General features: G+C 38.3%; 1 protein-coding gene across 3 annotated transcripts in view; it reads right to left on the bottom strand.

Annotated features, from left to right (window-relative positions):
- ARMC3 (armadillo repeat containing 3) overlaps window positions 1-26,841 on the bottom strand; it is a 91,224-nt gene that overhangs the window by 41,836 nt on the left and 22,547 nt on the right. For 2 of the 3 annotated variants that reach the window (XM_027122103.1, XM_027122102.1), the window contains exons 4-9: window positions 22,312-22,380; window positions 21,891-22,066; window positions 19,326-19,520; window positions 16,761-16,944; window positions 10,718-10,870; window positions 10,511-10,616 (exon numbers count right to left, since the gene is read on the bottom strand). In XM_027122103.1, the coding sequence (XP_026977904.1) occupies window positions 10,511-10,616; window positions 10,718-10,870; window positions 16,761-16,944; window positions 19,326-19,520; window positions 21,891-22,066; window positions 22,312-22,380 (883 nt within the window). The remainder of the gene's footprint in view (window positions 1-10,510; window positions 10,617-10,717; window positions 10,871-16,760; window positions 16,945-19,325; window positions 19,521-21,890; window positions 22,067-22,311; window positions 22,381-26,841) is intronic. The other variant, XM_027122104.1, reaches the window with a different exon arrangement.

Raw genomic sequence — 26,841 nt, 5'->3', positions numbered from 1 at the left:
TTGGTATCATCTTTAACTTCTTTCATCAGTGTCTTATGGTCTTCTGCATACAGGTCTTTTGTCTCCTTAGGTAGGTTTATTCCTAGGTATTTTATTCTTTTTGTTGCAATGGTAAATGGGAGTGTTTCCTTAATTTCGCTTTCAGATTTTTCATCATTAGTATATAGAAATGCAAGAGATTTCTGTGCATTAATTTCATATCCTGCAACTTTACCAAGTTCATTGATTAGCTCTAGTAGTTTTCTGGTGGCATTTTTAGGATTCTCTATGTATAGTATCATGTCATCTGCAAACAGTGACAGTTTTACTTCTTCTTTTCCAATTTGTATTCCTTTTATTTCTTTTTCTTCTCTGATTGCCATGGCTAGGACTTCCAAAACTATGTTGAATAATAGTGGTGAGAGTGGACATCCTTGTCTTGTTCCTGATCGTAGAGGAAATGCTTTCATTTATTCACTATTGAGAATAATGTTTGAGGTGGGTTTGTCATATATGGCCTTTATCATGTTGAGGTAGGTTCCCCCATGCCCACTTTCTGGAGAGTTTTTATCATAAATGGGTGTTGAATTTTGTCAAAAGCTTTTTCTGCATTTATTGACATGATCATATGGTTTTTATTCTTCAATTTGTTAATATGGTGTATCACATTGATTGATTTGCGTAAATTGAAGAATCCTTGCATCCCTGGGATAAATCCCACTTGATCATGGTGTATGATCCTTTTAATGTGTCGTTGGATTCTGTTTGCTAGTATTTTGTTGAGGATTTTTGCATCTATATTCATCAGTGATATTTGTCTGTAATTTTCTTTTTTTGTTGTATCTTTGTCTGGTTTTGGTATCAGGGTGATGGTGGCCTCATAGAATGAGTTTGGGAGTGTTCCTTCCTCTGCAATTTTTTCGAAGACTTTGAGAAGGATGGGTGTTCATTCTTCTTTAAAAGTTTGATAGAAGTCACCTGTGAAACCATCTGGTCCTGGACTTTTGTTTGTTGGAAGATTTTTTCTTTTTTTTTCTTTTTTTTTTTTTTTTTGCGGTATGCGGGCCTCTCACTGTTGTGGCCTCTCCCGTTGCAGAGCACAGGCTCTGGACACACAGGCTCAGCAGCCATGGCTCACGGGCCCCCAGCCGCTCCACGGCATGTGGGATCTTCCTGGACCGGGGCACGAACCAGTGTCCCCTGCATCGGCAGGCGGACTCTCAACCACTGCGCCACCAGGGAAGCCCTGTTGGAAGATTTTTAATCACAGTTTCAATTTCATTACTTGTGATTGGTCTGTTCATATTTTCTATTTCTTCCTGGTTCAGTCTTGGAAGGTTATACCTTTCTAAGCATTTGTCCATTTCTTCCAGGTTGTCCATTTTATTGGAATACAGTTGCTTGTAGTAGTCTCTTAGGATGCTTTGTATTTCTGCGGTGTCTGTTGTAACTTCTCCTTTTTCTTTTCTAATTTTATTGATTTAAGTCCTCTCCCTCTTTTTCTTGATGAGTCTGGCTAATGGTTTATCAATTTTATTTATCTTCTCAAAGAACCAGCTTTTAGTTTTATTGACCTTTGTTACTGTTTTCTTTGTTTCTATTTCATTTATTTCTGCTCTGATCTTTATGATTTCTTTCCTTCTGCTAACTTTGGGTTTTGTTTGTTCTTCTTTCTCTAGGTCCTTCAGGTGTAAGGTTAGATTGTTTATTTGAGATTTTTCTTGTTTCTTGAGGTAGCCTTGTATAGCTATAAACTTCCCTCTTAGAACTGCTTTTGCTGCATCCCATAGGTTTTGGATCGTTGTGTTTTCATTGTCATTTGTCTCTAGGTATTTTTTGATTTCCTCTTTGATTTCTTCAGTGATCTCTTGGTTATTTAGTAACGTATTGTTTAGCCTCCATGTGTTTGTGTTTTTTATGTTTTTTTCCCTGTAATTCATTTCTAATCTCATAGTGTTGTGGTCAGAAAAGATGCTTGATATGATTTCAATTTTCTTAAATTTACTGAGGCTTGATTTGTGACCCAAGATGTGATCTATCCTGGAGAATGTTCTGTGCACACTTGAGAAGAAAGTGTAATCTGCTGTTTTTGGATGGAATGTCCTATAAATATCAATTAAATCTATCTGGTCTATTGTGTCATTTAAAGCTTCTGTTTCCTTATTTTTTTCATTTTGGATGATCTGTCTGTTGGTGTAAGTGAGGTGTTGAAGTCTCCCACTATTATTGTGTTACTGTCGATTTCTTCTTTTATAGCTGTTAGCAGTTGCCTTATGTATTGAGGTGCTCCTGTGTTGGGTGCATATATATTTATAATTGCTGTATCTTCTTCTTGGATTGATCCCTTAATCATTATGTAGTGTCCTTCCTTGTCTCTTGTAACATTCTTTATTTTCAAGTCTATTTTATCTGATATGAGTATTGCTACTCCAGCTTTCTTTTGATTTCCCTTTGCATGGAATATCTTTTTCCATCCTCTCACTTTCAGTCTGTATGTGTCTCTAGGTCTGAAGTGGGTCTCTTGTAGACAGCATATATATGGGACTTGTTTTTGTATCCATTCAGCAAGCCTGTGTCTTTTGGTTGGAGTATTTAATCCATTCACGTTTAAGGTAATTATAGATATGTATGTTCCTATGACCATTTTCTTAATCGTTTTGGGTTTGTTTTTGTAGATCCTTTTCTTCTCTTGTGTTTCCCACTTAGAGAAGTTCCTTTAGCATTTGTTGTAGAGCTGGTTTGGTGGTGCTGAATTCTCTTAGCTTTTGCTTGTCTGTAAAGGTTTTGATTTCTCCATGGAATCTGAATGAGATTGTTGAAGGTAGAGTAATCTTGGTTGTAGGTTCTTCCCTTTCATCACTTTAAGTATATCATGCCACTCCCTTCTGGCTTGTAGAGTTTCTGCTGAGAAATCAGCTGTTAACCTGATGGGAGTTCCCTTGTATGTTATTTGTCATTTTTCCCTTGCTGCTTTCAATAATTTTTCTGTCTTTAATTTTTGCCAATTTGTTTACTATGTGTCTTGGTGTGTTTCTCCTTGGGTTTATCCTGTATGGGACTTGCTGCGCTTCCTGGACTTGGGTGGCTGTTTCCTTTCCCATGTTAGGGAAATTTTTGACTGTAATCTCTTCAAATATTTTCTTAGGTCCTTTCTCTCTCTCTTCTCCTTCTGGGACCCCTACAATGCGAATGTTGTTGCATTTAATGTCGTCCCAGAGGTCTCTTAGGCTGTATTCATTTCTTTTCATTCTTTTTTCTTTATTCTGTTCCACAGCAGTGAATTCCACCATTCTGTCTTCCAGGTCACTTATCCATTCTTCTGCCTCAGTTATTCTGCTATTGATTCCTTCTAGTGTAGTTTTCATTTCAGTTATTATATTGTTCATCTCTGTTTGTTTGTCCTTTAATTCTTCTAGGTCTTTGTTAAACATTTCTTGCATTTTCTCGATCTTTGCCTCCATTCTTTTTCCGAGGTCCTGGATCATCTTCACTATCATTATTCTGAATTCTTTTTCTGGAAGGTTGCCTATCTCCACTTCATTTACTTGTTTTTCTGGGGTTTTATCTTTTTCCTTCATCTGGTACACAGCTCTGTGCCTTTTCATCTTGTCTATCTTTCTGTGAATGTGGTTTTTGTTCCACAGGCTGCAGGATTGTAGTTCTTCGTGCTTCTGCTGTCTGCCTTCTGGTGGATGAGGCTACCTAAGAGGCTTGTGTAAGTTTCCTGATGGGAGGGACTGGTGGTGGGTAGAGCTGACTGTTGCTCTGGTGGGAAGAGCTCAGTAAAACTTTAATCTGCTTGTCTGCTGATGGGTGGGGCTGGGTTCCCTCCCTGTTGGTTGTTTGGCCTGAGGCGACCCAACACTGGAGCCTACGTGGACACTTTGGTGGGGCTAATGACAGACTCTGGGAGGGCTCAGGGCAAGGAGTACTTACCAGAACTTCTGCTGCCAGTGTCCTTGTCTCCACAGTGAGCCACAGGCACCCCCTGCGTCTGCAGGAGTCCCTCCAACACTAGCAGGTAGGTCTGGTTCAGTCTCCTTTGGGGTCACTGCTCCTTCCCCTGGGTCCCGATACGCATACTACTTTGTGTGTGCCTTCCAAGAGTGGAGTCTCTGTTTTCCCAGGTCCTGTCGAAGTCCTGCAGTCAAATCCTACTAGGCTTCAAACTCTGATTCTCTAGTAATTCTCTTCCCGTTGCTGGACCCCCAGGTTGGGAAGCCTGATGTGGGGCTCAGAACCTTCACTCCAGTGGGTGGACTTTTGTTGTATAAGTGTTCTCCAGTTTGTGAGTTAACCATCCAGCAATTATGGGAGTTGATTTTACTGTGATTGTGCCCCTCCTACCATCTCATTGTGGCTTCTCCTTTGTCTTTGGATGTGGGGTATCTTTTGTGGTGAGTTCCAGTGTCTTCCTGTTGATGATTGTCCAGCAGCTAGTTGTGATTCTGGTGTTCTCACAAGAGGGGGTGAGAGCATGTCCTTCTACTCCGCCATCTTGGTTCCTCCCTCAATCTGCTTAACTCTGCTTCTTTTCTGTTTTATTCACTAGCCTGTTGTATTTTTTAGATTCCACATATGAGTGATATCATACAGTATTTGTCTTTCTCTCTCTGACTTATTTCACTTAGCATAATGCCCTCCAAGTCCATCCATGTTGCTGCAAATGGCAAAATTTCATTCTTTTTTATGGCTGAGTAGTATTCCATTATATATATATATATATACCACTTCTTTTTTTGTTTATTAATTTTTATTGGTGTATAGTTGCTTTACAATGTTGTGTTAGTTTCTGCTGTTCAGCAAAGTGAATCAGTTATACATATACATGTATCCACTCTTTTTTGGATTTCCTTCCCATTTAGGTCACCACAAAGCATTGAGTAGAGTTCTCTGTGCTATACAGTAGGTTCTCATTAGTTATCTATTTTATATATAGTAGTGTATACATATCAATTGTAGTTATTACTTTTTATAATTTAATTTTATTCACTGTGTTTTATTTCTTAAAATAATTGTATGTTTTGAAAAATATCTAGTCAACAATTGTATTATTTTCTAATCTTTTCATTGTTTACCAATAGCCAACATTTAGTTAGTGTTCACATTGGGAAATGAAAAGCATTGAACTCTTTTCATTCTTGGAATAACTTAAAAACTCTAATTCTGATCAGATCCAACAGATGGCAGTGATGTTATAAATTAATAGTGTAAAATATTCTTATAATATGTAGACTCTGCCCCTCAGAAAATGTGAACCAAGAATAAATTCTCTCAGTACTTGCATAAATAATATAAAACTTTGATATGACTACTTGGATAAAAGAGTACAAAGTAAATATAACATGAAATTTAGCTGAAATAGTACTTCTTTCAAAAGCGAACAACTTTCTCCTTTCCAAAAAGTATTATAAATTGAGAATTGTCAGAAAGATTAATAGTGAACCAAAAAAGATAATGGTGTCCAAATTAACTAAGTGGATTACATTTTTATTTAAAATTCATTATTGCTTCTTGGTTTCCTTTTTTATCTCTTTCTATGGGGGTTGTTTTAACCTCACTTTTTACTTATTCACTTAAAAATGATATTACTTGTTTTCCCCCTGTCACTTTAAATAAGTGAATCTGGCTATTCTTGTCCTCTTTTCCTATACCCTCAAATAGTTATTTTTATTCTTATTCATTGCCTTTTGTCCACTTTGAGTGACCTTTTTCTGCAGATAATAAAGAATGAAAAGTATGGCTAGAAGACTCTTAGAGCTAAGTAGCTCTCCACTTTTTGATCCAAATTATGTGAAAACAAACAAACACCACAATACAGATGATCACTTTCTGTTTCAAGTTATGGGCATTGTCAGATAGACCTTCTGTTTTACACTGTCCTTTTCCTTTTGGTTGTATTTCCCCCCGAAAGCCTGCTATGGGATGGGCACAATTCTAGATGCTTGGTGTGTGTCAGTGAATTAAACAGACAAAGGTGTTGGGTGCTGGTCAGAGAACATAATGAGTGAGCTGTATGGTATGTAAGAAAATGATAAGAGTTATGAGAAAAGGGCAGTAGGAAAGGAGGATGGAGTATGTGTGTGGGTGGTACAGTTGTAACCACTGTGGTCACCACATTTGGGCAGACCTGAGGGGGTGAGGGACTGAGCGGTGGGCATCCTGGAGTAGAAGAACATTCCACGCAGAGAGGATGGTCATACAAAAGGCCTAAAGCAAAACACTTCTGGGAGGTGACTGTACTCTCAGAATATATCTATTTTATGCTTCATCATTTTACTCTCTGACATTGGCTTGTTTGTAAGTAAAGGGATTTGTGTTTGTTAAATTATTTTTTTAACTACAATTTCACTTATCCATAACTCAATACCTGGAGACTTCACATATCCAGAACACACATGAGAACTATCAGAAAAAAAAGAAAGGAAGAAAGAAATGGCCTGTGAAGACCAAAACACCCCTTAGAGCAGTGGCCTCAGGTCCTCCCTTACTGCTTTTATGTAAACTTTGATAAAGCTTGGTTACCTGGTATCCAAGCTTTTCACTGACTGAAAGGAAGGGATCTGAAGAGAACCTCGGCAGGGTTGTGCCTGCCAATCAAATCTACAGACAGCAGTGAATATTAACACTGCCAGCCTGCCAGTAGGAGTCAATAAAATGCACCAACCCCAAAGGCACCCCACCTAGAGGCTATACTCAGAGAGGAGGCAAGCACCCACCTTCCCTAAGGGGCCCTGACGACACCACTGTGGAGCGTAGGAGAGCCACTGACTCAAAATGATAACCATACCCCACCCCCCCAAAGTTTTGATTCAAACTCATTACAAATTTTTAAAAGCTTTGTTGATTATAGAAGTAAATTTTCAAGTGTCTAGAAGACTTTATCTAGGAAGCCTCATTCACAGAAAATAACAATTAGGCAAGATCTTTTGGTACCAATTAAAGAGATACTTATAATTCAAGTTGAAAATCTTCCACCAAGGGGTATGGATGACCTGGTTATTTATTTATCATTGCTACCAAATGTCTCATCATTCTCCTATTTTATTACATTTGGGTGTGTTTTCTCTTGCAAGAGCACAAATCTGAATCCAGGTATTTTAGATTGTAAATTATTTTATGTATATTATAAAATTCTGTTTTTAGATTATAAAAATACTTTGACTTAAAAAAGCATTTGCCAGTTTTGCAAAGAGAGTCACAGCAAAGTATGTTCCTCTTTCTTCTGGTTGATTATTTACTTTACTTCAGAAAATTCTGATTTACCCACAACTTTCTAAGCAAAACTCAGTTACATAAAGGAAATTATACCAGCATTATATGTTGTCATAACATGCCAGTTACTACTCAGTTCATGAAATGAGTCTCCAGCTCCAGAAGGTACCCTGAGTGTAAGAATTAGAAATCCATTTTAGGCACTTGAGATAGAAGTATAGGGGAAGGGGTTACATTTTAACAAACAAAATTAGAATTCTCAGGGCTTAACTGCATTAAAAAAAAAAAAAAAAAAAAAAGGCTAGCAATTATCAGGTATCCAAACAGCTACCAAATGCACCTGGAAGACAATAGCTCTGGGTTTTTGCCTTCTTCTCTTACTACTTAGGTGTGGTGGAAAAGCAACTTTCTAACTATTTCTAACCCTCAGCTCCAGCCCCCCAGCAGCAGAGGCAGGGACTCAGCCTTGTTCCTATAGCTAGCACTTTGCTAGGAAAGCTGATGAAATGGACTGCTTCTAAAAATCGATGCTGGAAACACTCACCAATGCCGAGTTTAAGGTAATCTTTTAAAAATCATCTGAGTAGGAAACATTTTTTTACTACAAATAACCAGTCATCTTTGTTGTCTGTTCTGCTGTGGTTGGCTTCAGTAAGTACCACCCTAGAAGGATCGACAGTTGGGCTTGTTTGTGTTCATTCCTTTTGATTGACTATAAAATCTTTTTCAACCCCAGTTTTCAGCATTTGGCACAAACAGGTCAAATCTGACTCCATTTCCTCCTCAAAACCATTAATTTTCAGTATCTTTTAGCTCAAAAAAGTCCAAAGTAAAAGCTATACAGACCTCAAAAAAAATCCATAAAACACTTTTATTCATGTCCCATTTCCCTCACCAAACGTAAGTTGGAAAAAAGAAATCACAATGTACGGTACATAATAGGTTAAAGAAATAACAGCAATTAAAATTTATAAAAAATTAAATTACAAAAATAAGGTTGATTGTCATAGAGGAAAAGTCAGGCAACATTTATCCCTAATTGGCCTCCCTGTGTTGACAAAATGGAACTATACTGGCAGAAGACAAAAATCTCATAAATAGGTAATTGAGAGAGAAGATCTGAAGGCAGCTTCTTTTAGAACTACTTGCCATCCTAATTTTCTATGATTTTATATAAAACGACGTAAGCCAGGCAAACTCACATCAAATCAAGAGGGCTGTGTACACTGGAGACCTTTTAGAGTGTGTTAGGTAATATATAAATCTAAATGCACTGGAGATAGAAGTGTTTTTGTGTCATAAGATTTTTGCACTGGCATGACTACACTGTAAAAATCACTGAATATGTTGTTTTCAAATTGCTACTTACTATGACCCAAAATTCTAGAAATGTGTGTGCTTTCATACAGATGATGATGGCCCTGAATTTAGGAAATTATCATGTCAAAGATTGTAGCTATTAAAGGAACGTAATTTTGTTTTGATGCTTATGCATTTCAGCTACGTTTTTATTGGACATTGTTAGATTTTTAGTCATTCCATTAAGGTCTTATAAAATATTTGTGTGGGAGTATAGAAAAAGAAAGAAAGGGTAAGAGACAGATGAACTATATGATGGGGATAGAGGAGGATTTATTTCAAGTAAGAAAGGGGTAATTTTAGGCACAATGCCACAAAACAATAATAAATGAGTGTTAAAAACTAACGTACTGAGATGGTTAATTTTATGTGTCACCTTGACTGGGCTAAGGGATGCCCAGTCAATAATGGTGAAACATTATTTACGAGTGTGTCTGTGAGGGTGTTTCTGGAAGAGGTCAGCATTTGAATCCGCAGACTGAATAAAGATCCCTCTTATCAACGTGGGTGGGCATCATCCAATCCACTGAGGAACTGTACAGAACAGAGGAGGAAGGGTAAATTTGCTCTCTGCTTGAGACGGGACAGCCATCTTCTCCTTTCCTTGAACGTCAGTGCCCCTGGTTCTCACACTGGGACTGACCTTTACAACCTTGTTCTCCACGTCACAGACAGCAGATCGTGGGACTTCTCAGCCTTCATAAGCTCATGAGCCAATCCCTATAATAAATCTCATATATATATATCTCCTATTGGTTGTGTTTCTCTAGAGAACCCTGACTAATACTCATACCATATTTAGGGAAGGTAAATAAAATTTTTTTTACTCTTCTTTATTTATTTAGATTTACTTTTTATTGAGGTTACATTGGCCTGTAACATTATGTAAGTTCACATGTACATTATATTTCTACTTCTGTATACACTATGGTGTGCTCACCACCAAAAATTTAGTTTCCATCCGTTACCATACAGTTGATCCCCTTTACCCATTTCCCACTCCCACGCCCCACCACCCCGCCCCTTCCCCTCTGGTAATCACTACTCTGTTCTTTGTATCGATACATTTGTTTTTGTTTGATTGGGCTTGTTCATTTATTTTGCTGGTTTGTTTTTTATATTCCACATAAGAGTGAAATCATAGAATATTTGTCTTTCTCCATCTGACTTACTTCACTCAGTATATCTTCAGGGCCCATCCATGTTATTGCAAATGGCAATAATCATTTTATTTATGAAAGTTGCCTTCTAAAAATTCTTACTGTTTTATAAGGCAACTGTATCTTCTGTAGAGGAAATAGTAAGGCTTTGGGGTCTAACAGATCTGGCTTTAATTTCTAGCTCATCTAGTTGAATGAATATGTGTACCCAGGAAAATTAGGGAAACTTGCAGAGCTTCAGTTTCCTCATTAGTAGATGGAGTATCTAGACAATTAAAATTTTAAATGAATATAAATTACATTTCACAGTGTTTGGAATACGGAGGACATTCCTTTTCAACCCTTCTCCATAAGTATATACCCATATATGTTGTTTTCAATGGACTTTTAAAATGTTTCTCGATTTATCTAATGTTTATGTCCTTTTAAAATTGGTTCTTTAAATTTTTTTTCTTGATTTACCAATATTTGTAGACTGTCTTTAATATTTCCAACATTAGCCAGTTTTCTCTGTTCTGGAACCTTCTACAAGATTTAGCCTGTTACCTGCATCAAATGGCCTGCACATTTTCCCAGCAAGCCCAGAAACCCTCAAGATTTTGTAATGTCTTTGGAAAACAGGCTTATCTGCTGACTCTTATTTTCATAAGGGTTCCTGAGGAATAAATAACTCAACATAGAAGCATCTGAAAGAATATGTAAACTGCCTTGAAAGCCAGGAGATTACGATGAGCACATCTTGGACTGTTAAATATCCCATAAACAAGTCCCTGTTGAATGAGTCTTTTTGTACTTACTTTGCATTAGCGGGATTACAAGTGGTCAGATTCGCCAGGGCAAGGGCCGAAGCTTCCCTTACCTCTTCATTGTCACTTTTTAGTAACTGAATTAACTGTGGGATCCCTACAGAAAAAGAAAGGTAAAATGTGACTTTACAGACATCGATGTGAACTAGAATATGGCAACCTAAAAATGTTCAAAGTGGCCTTTTCCAGTTTGCTTACCCTGATTATTGAAAAATTCTTTGCTGCCCGAATTCTCACACATTGCCGAAATAGCTTGGGAAGCGGCAATTTTAGTTCCATCGTTTTCAGAACCCAAAAGGGTTACAAGGCATTTTTCAACTTCTTGTTCGTGAAAAAGTTTTCTATTTTCAGCTTTCATAAACCAAAAGGGAGAAAAAAAAAATCAGAATTTTGCTGCAAAAACTGTGCAAGTGTAAAGACTTCCGCATCCAAAATATGATAGGAATTCAAACTATTTGTTAGCTTTAGTCACAGTCTAAAATATATACCTATTTATCCTTTAGAACACAGTGATTATGCAAAATGAATTATGGGCATTGCATTTTTTTCATTTTCCCTCATATGATATCAGTACTATGGCAGAGAAAATTCTGTAATAAGAAAGAGGCAAGCTTCAGACTTAGCAAGAACTTATTTAACATCAGTCATGTGCCTGTCATGGTGCTGTGTTCACATGCGCTGTCTTCTCACTGAATACAAAAACCTGTTTATTTTAAATACAAAGCCCTATATTTGAAGAATGCCTAAGACGCACAAACCTGTGAGCTGGATGCTCAAGAGCAGAGCAGAGAGGAGGAGAAAGTCAAAATGAGTAATAAAGTATTGATATGATCCCAAGTCTTAAGGAATTTATGATCATCTTTTATCTTGTTACAATACATGCTGACATAGCAAAAACTATAATAATTACTTAATTGCTAAGTTGCCATAAACATAAAATAACATAAACATAGCACAGTTCCGTTTGAAAACAAAGTTATGACTCTTAAGTACATACCATGATATTAACCCCACTATAAAACACTAAATTAAAACCAAAACCAAAGTATTTTTAATGTTCTTTTTGTTCCCGATATTCCTCTATTTAGTTTGATTTTTTAATAAATGACAATCTCATCACTATACAAAAGCAAATACTGCGTTGAATTAAATTAGAACATTAAACAATTTTTGTTTTGTGTTCTACGGTTAATTCTAAATAAATTACTATTTATTAAAAGCATGTACTAGAAAAAATATATATTAAACTGAACTCAGTTTTAATGCTATAACAGAACCAGAGACAAGTTGGAAAAGAAACAGCTTACAAATAATTCCTTGCTAATTTATTTACAGTTCCTAAGAAAATTTTGTCATAGGTTTGGTTCTCATTAATTAACCTTTATAAAGTCAATGTAAATGATTAAAATGGAAGAATGTGTGATATGTGCTCTTAGGATGTTGATATACAAGAGAAGAATATTTTGTTAGAATAAAGATCTCTGCAAAAAATGCTGATACTACCTTAGATTACATCAACATGTGGAAATAATTCACTACTTGTACATATTTTAATTAACTTTTTTCCCAGAGATATCTTCAGAAATTATAGCAACTAGGTTTCCACTTTTATTGATTTTTGTCTTCTTTCAACAATGATTTTTAAAAATTACCTTTTTCACAGAAGCGGTATCATGGTCAGATGTCACCACCTTTGCAAATACTGTTTTGGCCTTTGTTCCTCTGATACACAGATGTATGCCGGAGCAATCTGGCCATCACTGGCACAAGCTAAGTCACTAACACTTCTGTTCATTCATCTTAAAGCAATCATGAACCATGTCCTATAATCCTATCACTTTAATCCCTGCTCCTTTCATTTAAAACTGGAATTCAGTCAGGCCATAACTGTTTCATTAACAAGCTGCGATTAATACTTTAAATCTCAAGTATATGGCCCCTAAAATGTTTTAAAATATATGTAGTCCTTATTAGTTTTCCCTGAATAAACAAGATCTCAAACTTTTCCAGAATCTCTGACTTAAAATCCTCAGATTTATAATTAAGACTTCCAAGATGGGCTTCCCTGGTGGCGCAGTGGTTGAGAGTGCGCCTGCCGGTGCAGGGGACACGGGTTCGTGCCCCGGTCTGGGAAGATCCCACATGCGGCGGAGCTGCTGGGCCCGTGAGCCATGGCCGCCGAGCCTGCGCGTCCGGAGCCTGTGCTCCGCAACGGGAGAGGCCACAACAATGAGAGGCCCGCGTACCGCAAAAAAAAAAACAAACTTCCGAGATGATGCTCAATCAACTTCACTAAACAGAACACTCTGAGTGGATTCTATCAAGAAAATCGACCAAAAGAATTAATTTGAAAAGACTAACTTTGGAGTATGTGATGGTTACAATAAACAGTGTATACACAATTATTGGAACAATTTTTAAAAACTAATTTAAATACTGTGGGCAATTAGTTTCTCAACCCTGCTGGGAGTGTTCTCAAAATCCAGCTGTGTTCACCAGACCTCAAAAGTGCTGACTGCAGCGTGGCTATAATGGATTTAAAAGATGAATTAACATATTAACCAAGTACCTTCATTGAATTGCTACACTGAGAAGTATTTACGTGTTAATTACACAGAAAGTAAAGATGGCAAGGTAATTATGCTACTAATAGAATAATGTCCTTTAAAAATAACATTTGTTCAGTATCACTAAATTTAAAAGCATGAGGTTTTGTATCTGAAAATAAATCTGTATGTAATGATGCTTTTCTTTACCCATTCTCAGAAGTTGCTAGTGGGCCACCTGTGCTCCTGCTGAGATGTTAATGCAGTTCATAAACCTCATGGCAAAATGGTAGTTAACACCTTCCTCCTCCTGGTGCCAGGTCAAAGGCATACTAATTTAGGGGTGCATATTAAAACTTTACTCAGCAAACAAAACTTAAAGAGTGTATATTATGTGGTTTTGTTTCAACTGTGTTTTTGACATGCAATGACAATGCTAACCCTAACCCTAGCCTACAAAAAACTTTTATGATGATGGAAAGTAAAAAGAGAATGTTATAAATGAATATGGAACAGTATAAGGAGCAACATTTGTAAAAACCTACTTATGAATGGAGTTAAGAAAATATAAACTGGACTACATCAAAGTTTAAAATGTCTCTGCATCAAAAGACACAATCAATAGAGTTAAAAAGGCAACCCACAGAATGGGAGAAAATATTTGCAAGTCATATATCGGATAAAGAGTTAATATCTAGAAAATATAAAAACTCCTACAATTCAATAACAAAAAAATTTTAAACCCAGTTTAAAAATGGGCAAAGGATTTGAATAGGCATTTCTCCAAAGAAGATTTTTTAAATGGCCATTTAGCACATGAAAAAGATGCTCAACATCACTAACCATGAAGGAAATGCAAATCAAAACACAAAGAGATACCACTTCACACCCATTAGGATGGCTACTATTAAAAAAAAGAAAAAAAGACAGAATATACCAAGTGTTGGCAAGAATGTGGAGAAATTGGAACCCTTGTGCCCTGTTGATGGGAATGTAAAATGGTGTAGCTGCTATGGAAAACAGTATGGCAGTTCCTCAAATTAGTAAACGTAGAATTACCGTATGATTCAGCAATTCCAATTCTGGATATATACCCTAAAGAATTGGAAGCGGGGGCCCAAAGAGATATTTGTACATCTGTGTTCATAGCAGCATTATTCACTGTACCCAAAAGGTGGAAGCAATCCAGGTATCTATTAGCAGATGAAAGGATCAACAAATGTGATATAATCATACAATGGCATATTTTTCAGAGTTGAAAAGGAAGGACATCCTGACACATGCTACAACATGAATGAACCTTGAGGACATTATGCTGAGTGAAATAAGCCAATCACAAAAGGGCAAATATTGTATGATTCCACTTATATAAGTACTTGTAGTCAAACTCACAGAGACAGAAAGAATGGTTTCGAAGGACTGCAGGGAGGGAGAAGGGGGGAGTTATTTATTCATGGGTACAGAAGGTTAGGCGTGTGAGACGAAGAGGCCTGCAGCTGGATGGTGGTGATGGTAGCACAACATGAATGTATTTAATACCACTGAACTGTACGCTTAGAAATGGTGAAGTCGGTGAATTTTATATTATGTGTATTTTACAATTTTTCAAAAAAGAACAGACCTCATCTCCTTTCCTTCAGTCAAAACCTGCCCTTCTTCTTGAGTTCCCCATTTCTGTGAGTGGCACCATTCTACGTCCAGCTGTCCAAGCCAGAAGTCCTTGTCCTTGGCATTACCTTCTTCTTCCCCCAACCCACAGAGTCATTCAACAAACCCACATGGACCCTCAAGCACCGTGCTGCTGGGTTTCCTTGCAGACGCCTCTGAGTCCATCACGACCACCTCGGCTCTGCTTCAGGACCCCCCTCCTCTCACCTCGATCACTGCAGCAGTCCCCTTCCCGGTCTTCCTGCATCTGGTCCTGTGCATGTCTAATCTCTTCTCCACTTTGCAGCAAGAGTGCTCTTTCTCTAAAAAGTGAAAATCTGTAGGGTTCCCTCCCCTCTCTAAGTCACTTGAGGGGTGCTTTGTTGCCATGAAAATAAAGTCCAAAGCCCTTAAACTTGGCTCGTGATGCCCGTTAGCATGTGGCGCCTCATTACTTCTCCGGCCTGGACTCTCAGTTTTCTGCTGCACTCTATTGACTGGCCATTCTGAAAACTTTCAGCTCTGGGACTCACCACGCTCTGTCCCTCTCTGGCCACTACACACTGTCCCTTCTCCTCAGAGCACTGCTGAGCACCCCCGACCCACCAGGACCTTCTTTGCCCAGCCAGTTTCCCTCATCTCCTCTAGGTCTGAGCCTGTAAATCACCTGTTCCAGGAAGGCTTGTCTGACCCGAGTCTGCGTTAGGTGGACCCTCCTGGGGGATCCTGTTCCCCCATCATCAGGCACGTTTAACACGGCATCGCGACTGCCTGCTTACTTGCCTGCCCTGGGTTTGTTGATACAAACTGGGGGCTTAATAAACATTAATAAATGAATTCATAAACAGTCCAGATAGTCTGTAGCTCACTCACAGACACATCCCTAGGTCACTGCAGTGCCAATAGCGTAATTAGTAGTAGAACTAGAGTGCAAGAGCTCTCCATCCCATGCTCTTTTCACTACTGTATCGAGTGATGGGTAATAAACTCACGAAACTTGTATCACAAGAGGGGCCGAAACCCAAAGAGAAGTTGAGATACGTAAAAATTTTAGGTTTGACATTGCTCATGTCTTTCCGTTGCCCTCTCATCTGGTCTCAAATAACTAAGAAGGCCTGGGATAGATGGAGAACAGAACTGACCAGGTAATGACAACGCCTAAGTTCCTTTTGGGAGAATTCTGAATTAAGCAATTTTGTCAAAATTAATTTTACAGGCTGTCTTTAGATTTGGCCTGTATGATGTAACTCACGAGGCCCCTCTCTATTGACTTAGTACTGGGAGGTGAAATTTGGCACACTGCATTAAAACTTTGAAGAAATCCAGTATGGGTTGAAAAGGAAATGTTTCCCATAATATAGACATATATACAGATGTGAGTATATATGTTTAGAATATAAATCACTTAAACTAGTCAAAGCTGTCATCATTTATAAGAGGGGTGATGTGGAAGGGGGAAAATAAAATCACATCTTTTATTAAATAAAATACTCCAAATATACATATATTGAAATTATAATTTTATCTTCAGTGCTCACGATGTAATTAATCTCCCATATTTTACAGATTTATGTCAACATAGCTTGCCAGTGAAATGAAAATTGTATTTTGTGTATAGTATGAGCATATTATTTTTCACAGCTATATAACATGGAACAGCTAGACTCCAGCTGCAACTCGAAATTACTGTATAGATATCATTCCAAATGTGGATTTATTGAAATGATGTTTTCGGGATTACAGAGAGTGCATACATTCTGTAAAATTTCAAAATCAGGAGAAATAAAAGCTTAAAACTTAATTTAGGAATGAACTGTTTAAAAATACGTTATAATTAAATCATATTGAGTTTATTAAATCCTGGACAAAGCAATCTCTACTTTTACTTACTAGCATTGAGATGAATTTTGATCTTGAATAGTAAGTATAGCACTATCCTCAAATGACCATCTAAAAGCAGACAAATGCTGTAGCATTTGTTAGTACTAATTGAAATCAAGACTACAGGAGGAAATAGGTATGCTTAGTTTATACAAAATGAGACATACGATCATAAGCGGCTTTAGTAATTGCTCTTGCTGCATTCTTTTGAATATCAGGAATTGTAGAGTTTTCTGCAAATGATAGGAGCTTCTTAAGATCCCCTGTCTGCTGAATCATCACCATGGTATCCATATCTTCAAGGCAATTGGCCAACACGGAAAGCACTTCTATATGAAGGTCACTCAATTCCTAATAATAAAAGCAAACACAACTTTAGAAAATTGTAATAAAAGCAATCCACACTTTCCAAATTTTATTACAAGAGGGACTCAGATCAGTCAGAACATAATGTAATTAATTTTGTTGTGACAGAGGCCCAAGGAAACAGTTCTGTTTATTAATGTGACATCTCTCTCCCTGACCATTAGTCCCATCTCTTCTCATTTCCCCTATTCCAAAATGTTTTACAGATAAAAAATAGTTGCTGGAAACTTCCAGTAATGGTATCCAAGTGATGTTGCTCAAACAGCCTTCCACCGACAAGTTTAAAATCTAAAGAAAATATTTTTTGAAAAAGCAGACAGAAGCTGAAAGTATATTCCTTAAAATCTCCAATTGGTAGAGGGAGGTATTGTGAGTGTGTGGCTTTCTTGCCTGAGGAATCTCCAGAATCCCCATAGCAGCGGAAAACTGAAGCCTTTTCTGAACAGTTAGAAATTTAAGGTAGAAATCACAGTAAAGATGCTCCACTGCCGTGGTATTCTACACAGCAGTGGTTCTGATCAAGAAACTCACTTCACAGCAAAAGAAATGCAGCAGTGGGCAGATGGTCACAGAAATCACTGGCCTTCCCACGTTCCCTACCATCCTGAAGCAGCTGGCTTGATAGAATGGCCTATGCAAGACACAGTGACAGCGCTAGCTAAGTGGCTAGCTAACTTGCAGGGCTATATGTTCTCTGGAACAGCATCCTATATGTTGCTGTTACTCCCAGGAACCAAGGAATGGATATGGGAGTGGCACCACTCACTATTACCCATAGCAATTCAGTAGCAAAAATTTTGTTTCCTGTACCTGTAAACCTTATGCTCTGCTGATCTAGAAATCTTAGATCCAAAGGGAGGGATACTTCCACCAGGAGACACAACCATGATTCCACAGAACTAAAAGCTAAGACTGCCACCTGGCCTCTTTGGGAGCCTCATGGTTCTGAATCAACAGGCAAAGAAGAGAGTTACTGTGCTGTTTGGGGTGATAGAGCCCACCTATCCAAGGGAAATTGGACTGCTACTCCACAACAGAGGTGAGGAAGACTATGCCTGGAATACAGGGGGTCCCTTATGGCATTTCTTAGTAATACCATACCCTGTGATTAAGGTTGATGGAAAACTATAATGACCCAATCTGGGTACCACTACTAATGGTCCAGGCTCTTCAGGAATGAAGGTTTGGGTCACCACATCAAGTAAAGAATCAAGATGGGGCTTCCCTGGTGGCGCAGTGGTTGAGAGTCCGCCTGCCGATGCAGGGGACACGGGTTCGTGCCCCGGTCTGGGAAGATCCCACATGCCGGGCTCCTGCGCGTCCGGAGCCTGTGCTCCGCAACGGGAGAGGCCACAACAGTGAGAGGCCTGCGTACCGCAAAAAAAAAAAAAAAAAGAATCAAGATGAGCTGAGGTGCTTGCTGAGGGCAAGCGGAATATGGAATGGGTATCGGAAGAAGGTAGTTATAAATACCAACTACAACCATGTGATCAGTTACAGAAAAGAGGACTATAATTGTCATGAGTATTGCTTCCTTATTTTGTTATGAATGTGCGTGTGTGTGTGTGTGTGTGTGTGTGTGTGTATGAAATATCCTTTTCTTCTCTCTCTTATCCCCTCAGGCAACATGAGATGTACTGCCTTTACAATATGGTATTTAAGTACGGTTAATTTTACATCTTATTATGGGATGTCAAGGAGAAGAGGAAACATCATCCAAGGGCTTTGCATCCTCCTATGGGGAAGGGGACAGTGTGTGTTTTGTTGTACACAGGACAGCTGGACCATGTTAAGTGGAAGTATGATCTTGTTTTTGTCTTTATTTGGAGATTAATGATTTAGGAGCTGTGTATGGATGCCAGATTGACTAGCGATGGTTAGTATTTATGTTTTAACTTGACTAGCCCACAGTATCCAGATATTTAGTTAAACATTATTCTAGATGTTTCTGTGAAGGCATTTTTTAGGTGAAATTAATATTTAAATCAGTAGACTGAGTAAAGCAGGTTACCCTCCATCATGTGTGGTAAATGACTCTTCTTGCATTACCCTAAAGAAAACTGGGGCAGACAAAGGTTAAAAGACTAATTCCAGGTGTTTCAAGAAAACATAAGATCACAAACAAAACTTTAAAAATCTTAAATCAGAAGATTTTAAAAAATTAAATTATTTTAGAATGCCCTCTACCAATTTTCTGATTTAATTGTGCTGGTAAACTATGTAGCAATAAGCAAATTAGTCCGTTCTACTTAGCATCATGCTTAAATATAATAAAATTTCATTTAAAAATATTCTATAATTTGTATTTTATAACAACACTTAGGAGAGATACATCTCATAGAGAGTTGAATGAATGTTACAGGTACCTTAGTTTCTAGGATCTTAATAAGATGGTCCACTCCTTGACTGTCTCTTAGCATTGCCCGGCACTCCTTATCATTTGTAATAACACCTAAGGTTTTGAGAGCCAACAACTGAATAATTGGATATTCTGACTTCAAGAGATCTAATATAGGAGGGATTGCATTTAGTTCTTGAAGTGTCGCTCGGCACTGAAAATCCTGCCAGGAAATATAAATGTTCAAATAAGTGGTTTTTAAAGCAAAATACAGTCTTAAGAATGGAGAGATTCTATTTTCTAACAAAGAACATTATAAGTTATAATGTTCCCATCTTTTATTCTGGATTTGCTTCCAAAATAACTCACAAACAAATATAAGCAAACCCTGGATTGACACCAAAATATTCATTTTAACTATACAGACCTTGTCAATAATAGGAAATAGGCATGATCTATGACTTCTCAGCAGCTACTGTTTTTTTATTATACAGAAAATTCCTCTTACTACAAACAGCATCACAATAAAATCTATGCATAATGAAATTCTTTTCACACGCTATACCCTGTTTCAAATAGTAGTCGATAAAATGAAATGACGGTATCAATTCCTTATTATTGTCATTCAGATGGATGGTTTATAAAATGCTAATCTGCATGCAGTGCTGTTGGCAGGACCTGTGCATGCAAATTTACATCAGGTTTAGTTCTGACACATAACCTTAATTTAAGACATTTACAAGAGCAAGGGGTCATTAGAGTCCAGACAAGTCGCTCTGCATGGTGTGCCTGTAATCCTGGGTGAGTGGTGGAGGGAGGGTCGTTGGGGTGAGCGACAGAGAAAACAAAGCAAAAAAGTCATGAAAAGCCCCCAAACTCTGACTACTAAATCATGACATTTTAAATCAAAACAGGGTAAACTTAAAATAGAATTAAAGACAGAAAAGACCCCACTTCCAGCTTATCTTCCCTCTATCCTTCAACTGGCCTCTCATAGTCAGCTTCCTTCAGACATAAAAACTGTAGGTTGCTGCTTGCTATGGGTTGAATTGTACCCCCCCTCAAAATATCTTGAAGTCCTACTCCTCAGTACCTCAAAATGTGACCTTATTTGGAAATGGGATCGTTGCAGATGTAATTAGTTAAGCTAAGGTCATGGGGGAGTAGGATGGGTAATTATTGGTGTCCGTTTAAGATTGGTGTCTTTATAACAGGAGGCGAGAGAGCTGACAGAGGGAGAGATTGCAGTGATGAGGCTGCAAACCAGGGACCACCAAGGATTCACAGCCACCACCAGAAGCTGGGAAGAGGTAAGGGAGGATTCTACCCAGAGTCCCAGACGGAGCATGGCCCTGATGACACCTTGATGTCAGAAGTCCAGCCTCCAGAACTGTGAGGGAATAGGTTCCTGTTGTTTTAGCCAGTTTGTTGTACTTTGTTACAGCAGCCTTAGGAAATGAATACACTGTTATTAGCTAGTCCTTCTGTTATGAAGAATAGTGGAGGTAAGTCTTTTCATTTCCACTTGATAAAAAATATAGAGAAATAGACTTAATGAGGAGTCTTGGCATGAAACACACAGACACGTTTTCAGGATTATTTAGGCCTATAGGATGAAGTAAAGTCACCAGAGAAGGGGTATGGCTGCACTTGCTCTTCAGGAAGAGGAAAGGTAACACCAGTGGGTGCCCAGCTACGTGGCAAGGACATGCCAGGGCCAGGGTTGCATGCTTTGGGTGCCTTTTGGCATGAGTGCCTTTGTCCTCTTTTTCTATATATTTTGTCTAGATACTTTGCTTCTCAATGAAACCTCCTTCACCTTTGCTTCCATATCTCTTCTTTCACATTCTCTTGACGGCTATTTAAAATGGTGTCTTGTACTTCCAGGTGATCTAAAGCTTATCAAACGTGTGTGGGAATTGTTCAGGAACCTGAACAGGAAAAGAAGCAGAGAAGGCTGTCCAAAGTGGCAGCAAGCTGACCTGCTGGGGGTGTGAGGGTATGTGTGCTGGGTTGGGGATTGGAGGGGAGGGGCCAGAGGACAGGACAGGTTGTGGGCGGAGGGTGGGTAGGGTGTTTCTTCCATTATGAAGGAAAGCATCACAGTGAGGTAGCATCTTGCAACTGTGAATGATGAGTTCTGTTCAGCAAAACTCAACTTTTCACCAACAAGTAAGCTGAATCCAAAATCTTGGTACATTGTGTAAGGCAGATGATACCAACCAATTGGATCACCAAGATTAGATCAACAGTTAACTGCCTAGGTCAAAAGTAGTTCAACACTAATATTAGATTTCCTGTTTTGGAAGAAATAGTACTTACCTAGTATAATCCTGCCTTAATTTGCAAGCCCATTCTATTCTTTTAAAATGCCCTTTTATGGGGGACAATTACTTACAAAACGTGAAAAGTGAAAGGTATCGACTCTAAACTTCCATTATTTTTCCTCTGAATGATAACTACTAAATAGTACTGAGAAGGAGTGATTTTAATTAAAACTGGACCTTTTTTTAAAGCTTTGTCCTTTTTTTAATGGGAAAATAAATTCTATAACCAGCTTTTGTCAAAACTCATTGTTAGAAATTAATCTCACCTGGACCAAGTTGTAAATGCACTCGATAGAATTCTTCTTCACGTCCGGGTCTGGGCTGCTTAGCAGTCTGATGAGAGGCTCTAATCCACCTTGTTCAAATATTTGCACTTTGCTGGTATACTCTGCAGACATGTTTGCTAGGCAAAGACTAGCAAACTCATGGATAACTACTTCCTCTGTGTATCAAAAACAAATAACACAAGTATGTAAAGGCTTATTCAACCATTATGTTAAACCACGCTGTGAAAACCAAAGCTCCACAGATCTTACCTTGCTTGGAGCACATCTTAGTTTGAGAGAGTTTAATGACAATACAGAATTGGTGTTTCATAAACTATTTTCAATCGGTACTTTAATCAGATGCAAAAAATAAATCATTCCCCAATTTTGAAATATTGATAGATGGAGGATGCAGAGTTACCTTCTGCGGCCAGCTGAGCAATCACAGAATTCATGACATCTAACTCCCTTAACAATTTTTTGACATCATCTACAAAAGAAGAAACAGAATATTAATGTTTATTAATTATAATAATAATGGCAATGTCTGTGGAATAGTTCCTTATGAGATAGGTTCTATTATTACCTAATTTTACAGATAAGGAAATTGAGGTTCACAATCACACAGCAAGTAAGAGGTGGGGACAGGTTTCACACCCAGGTCTGTCTGACCCCAGACAGACTATAGCCCATGTTGCTTGATTGCTCAGCTGTACGACCTTCCAAAACACTAGAAAAGATAACCATAAATGCACGAAAGTGCCTAGAACACCATCAGTAAAGTTGAGTTACTGTGCCCTACACTTGCTTATGATATAACAGTAATTCTTTTTGTTTTGTTGGGAGGATATTTTTAAATTTAGATTTTAATAAAACTAGTATAAAATGCAAATAAGAATTATCCTCAGCCTTTTCCCATAAATACATCTTGTATATGTTCCATTTGCTTATCAGAAATGCCAAAGATGCTTAAAGATAAGTATATTAATTTTTTAAAGTTCACTTTTGTATTATTTACAGGAGCCTAATTAAAGCTAGACAATTATGCCCCTGCTTCTTTCTTGCCATCCTTAACCCCCTTTTTCTGAGAAATAAGGCATAGCTGCTACTTCAGTTTTGCAATTTCTCTTCTTGGTCGATTATCTCTTCTGTAAGCCAAAATTAGTGTTACCAGAAGTTTGGAAAAATTCACTTTGCAGCAGCTGAAGCAGATGGTCTCGGGAATTAACCGCTGGATACGTTTGCCTTTTCTTGGACACCTTTTCCTGTGTGATTCAGGGATGTGGCTGTTCCTCAACCTGTCAAAACTTCTTTCTCTCTGTTCTGTTCAAAATGGCTCAAAGAGGGCTAGCGAACTTACAGCTAGCTATATATGCACATGGATAGGCTTTCAGCACAAAAGAATAATTGAGTTTTGGGGAAGTGTAGGACTTCATATTTTACAGTCGAAACTCCTCTGAAAAACGCATTACCTCCACAGGTCTAGAAATAATAGCCATGGCATAATAGTCAGATCCTTCCAAGTGTCCTGGTAAACTAGGCAGAGGTGCCCCCTCTGGAAAAGCATGCTGTCATTCTCTTCTCACTCTTATGAGTCCAGTCTGTGTTGTTTGCAATGATTTTTTGGAAGGTTGTACCAAAGTTCCCTATTTTTACATGCTAGAAGAAAAGCATTTCTGGGCTTTTAGATCTCCAAGTACATTCTCCACTTAGTATACAAGATAATCTTCCATCTACTTCAGAGTTTCTGCTACAATGCTGACCATGAGGTCAGGAAGATTCTGGCCCTGTGTACTCTCTGCTCCTTGTGTTTCCCTGCAGGAAGCATCTGCTCCCACAGGGAGAGGGCCCCTTGCTGCATCTGTATGTGCCACCACCCCCTTGCTGTGCCCAAACAAGTTAAAAGTTTTTATCAGAGGATTCTCTGGGCCACGAAATTCCTTTCTACATATGAATTTAGCCCAGGTCTGTTCAACAACAGATCTAGGAGGTTTATCCACTACACCACTTTCTTAAGGCTCAATGGATCATTCAGATTCAATGGCAGCTCTTGTAAATTGGTGGCATAGCTGATTAACTTGTTATTCAACTTTCTGACACCAGATTGTTCAAATAGTCCTTCTGTTCTTGAGGTTAAATCAGCAGAAATAATGGGTAAGCTGCTACTTCTGTCACTTTAAATATAATATTGATCTCTGTCCCCTTCTTTCTCAGCAGAGAACACTCTCAGATATGGCAACTTGGACTTGTGGTTGGGCCACATGAACACGTTCTAGGCAAGCAGTGGGACACCTACAATTCTAGCTTGGTTCAGAACTGCCAGCACCTTCCTTCCCGGAGTACCTTCATGCCATCTGGGTTTTTTTTTTTTTTTTTCAGTCATCAATTTTATACACATCAGTGTATACATGTCAATCCAAATCACCCAATTCATCACACCACCATCCCCACCAACCCGCCGCTTTCCCCCCTTGGTGACCATACGTTTGTTCTCTACATCTGTGTCTCAGCTTCTGCCCAGCAAACCGGTTCATCTGTACCATTTTTCTAGGTTCCACATATATGCATTAATATATGATAATTGTTTTTCTCTTTCTGACTTAACTTCAATCTGTATGACAGTATCTAGATCCATCCACGTCTCAACAAATGACCCAATTTCATTCCTTTTTATGGCTGAGTAATATTCCATTGTATATATGTACCACATCTTCTTTATCCATTAATCTGTCGATGGGCATTTCGGTTGCTTCCATGACCTGGCTATTGTAAATAGTGCTGCAATGAACATTGGGGTGCATGTGTCTTTTTGGATTATGGTTTTCTCTGGGTATATGACCAGTAGTGGGATTTCTGGATCATATGGTAATTCAATTTTTAGTTTTTTAAGGAACCTCCATACTGTTCTCCATAGTGGCTGTATCAATTCACATTCCCACCAACAGTGCAAGAGGGTTCCCTTTTCTCCACACCCTCTCCAGCATTTGTTGTTTGTAGATTTTCTGATAATTCCCATTCTAACTGGTGTGAGGTGATACCTCATTGTAGTTTTGATTTGCATTTCTCTAATAATTAGTGATGTTGAGCAGCTTTTCATGTGCTTCTTGGCCATCTGTAGGTCTTCTTTGGAGAAATGTCTATTTGGGTCTTCTGCCTATTTTTGGAATGGGTTGTTTGTTTTTTTAATATTGAGCTGCATGAGCTGTTAATATATTTTTGAGATTAATCCTTTGTCCGTTGATTTGTTTGCAAATATTTTCTCCCATTCTGAGGGTTTTCTTTTCGTCTTGTTTATGGTTCCCTTTGCTGTGCAAAAGCTTTGAAGTTTCATTAGGTCCCATTTGTTTATTTTTGTTTTTATTTCCATGACTCTAAGAGGTGGATCAAAAAAGATATTGCTGGGCTTCCCTGGTGGCACAGTGGTTGAGAGTCCACCTGCCGATGCAGGGGAAACGGGTTCGTGCCCCGGTCCGGGAAGATCCCACATGCCGCAGAGCAGCTGGGCCCGTGAGCCATGGTCGCTGAGCCTGCGTGTCCAGAGGCTGTGCTCTGCAATGGGAGAGGCCACAACAGTGAGAGGCCCGCGTACCACAAAAAAAAAAAAAAAGATCTTGCTGTGATTTATGTCAAAGAGTGTTCTTCCTATGTTTTCCTCTAAGAATTTTATAGTGTCTGGTCTTACATTTAGGTCTCCAATCCATTTTGAGTTTATTTTTGTGTATGGTGTTAGGCAGTGTTCTAATTTCATTCTTTTACATGTAGCTGTCCAGTTTTGCCAGCGCCACTTATTGAAGAGACTGTCTTTTCTCCATTGTATATCCTTGCCTCCTTTGTCATAGATTAGTTGACCATGGGTGCGTGGGTTTATCTCTGGGCTTTCTATCTTGTTCCATTGATCTATATTTCTGTTTTTGTGCCAGTACCATATTGACTTGATCACTGTAGCTTTGTAGTATAGTCTGAAGTCAGGGAGTCTGGTTCCTCCAGCTCTGTTCTTTTGCCTCAAGACTTGTTTGGCTCTTTGGGGTCTTTGGTGTCCCATACAAATTTTAAGATTTTTTTGTCTGTAATTTTTTTTTTTTTGGTAGTATCTTTGTCTGGTTTTGGTATCAGGGTGGTGGTGGCCTCATAGAATGAGTTTGGGAGTGTTCCTTCCTCTGCAATTTTTTGGAAGAGTTTGAGAAGGGTGGGTGCTAGCTCTTCTCTAAATGTTTGATAGAATTCACCTGTGAAGCCAGCTGGTCCTGGACTTTTGTTTGTTGGAAGATTTTTGATCACAGTTTCAATTTCATTACTTGTGATTGGTCTGTTCATATTTTCTATTTCTTCCTGGTTCAGTCTTGGAAGGTTATACATTTTAAGAATTTGTCCATTTCTTCCAGGTTGTCCATTTTATTGGCATAGAGTTGCCTGTAGTAGTCTCTTAGGATGCTTTGTATTTCTGCAGTGTCTGTTGTAACTTCTCGTTTTTCATTTCTAATTTTATTGATTTGAGTCCTCTCCCTCTTTTTCTTGATGAGTCTGGCTAATGGTTTATCAATTTTATTTATCTTCTCAAAGAACCAGCTTTTAGTTTTATTGATCTTTGCTACTGTTTTCTTTGTTTCTATTTTATTTATTTCTGCTCTGATCTTTATGATTCCTTTCTTTCTGCTAACATTGGGTTTTGTTTGTTCTTCTTTTTCTAGTTCCTTTAGGTGTAAGTTTAGATTGTTTATTTGAGATTTTTCTTGTTTCTTGAGGTTGGCTTGTATTGCTATAAACTTCCCTCTTAGAACTGCTTTTGCTGCATCCCATAGGTTTTGGATCGTCATGTTTTCATTGTCATTTGTCTGTAGGTATTTTTTGATTTCCTCTTTGATTTCTTCAGTGATCTCTTGGTTATTTAGTAACGTATTGTTTAGCCTCCATGTGTTTGTGTTTTTTATGTTTTTTTCCCTGTAATTCATTT

The sequence above is a fragment of the Aethalodelphis obliquidens genome, unplaced genomic scaffold, assembly GCF_003676395.1.
Source record: "Aethalodelphis obliquidens isolate GAN/ISIS:26980383/991018 unplaced genomic scaffold, ASM367639v1 scaffold23, whole genome shotgun sequence".
Classification (NCBI taxonomy): domain Eukaryota; kingdom Metazoa; phylum Chordata; class Mammalia; order Artiodactyla; family Delphinidae; genus Aethalodelphis; species Aethalodelphis obliquidens.
Note: the sequence above shows the minus strand (reverse complement) of the source record. Positions and strands in the feature narration are given on the sequence as shown.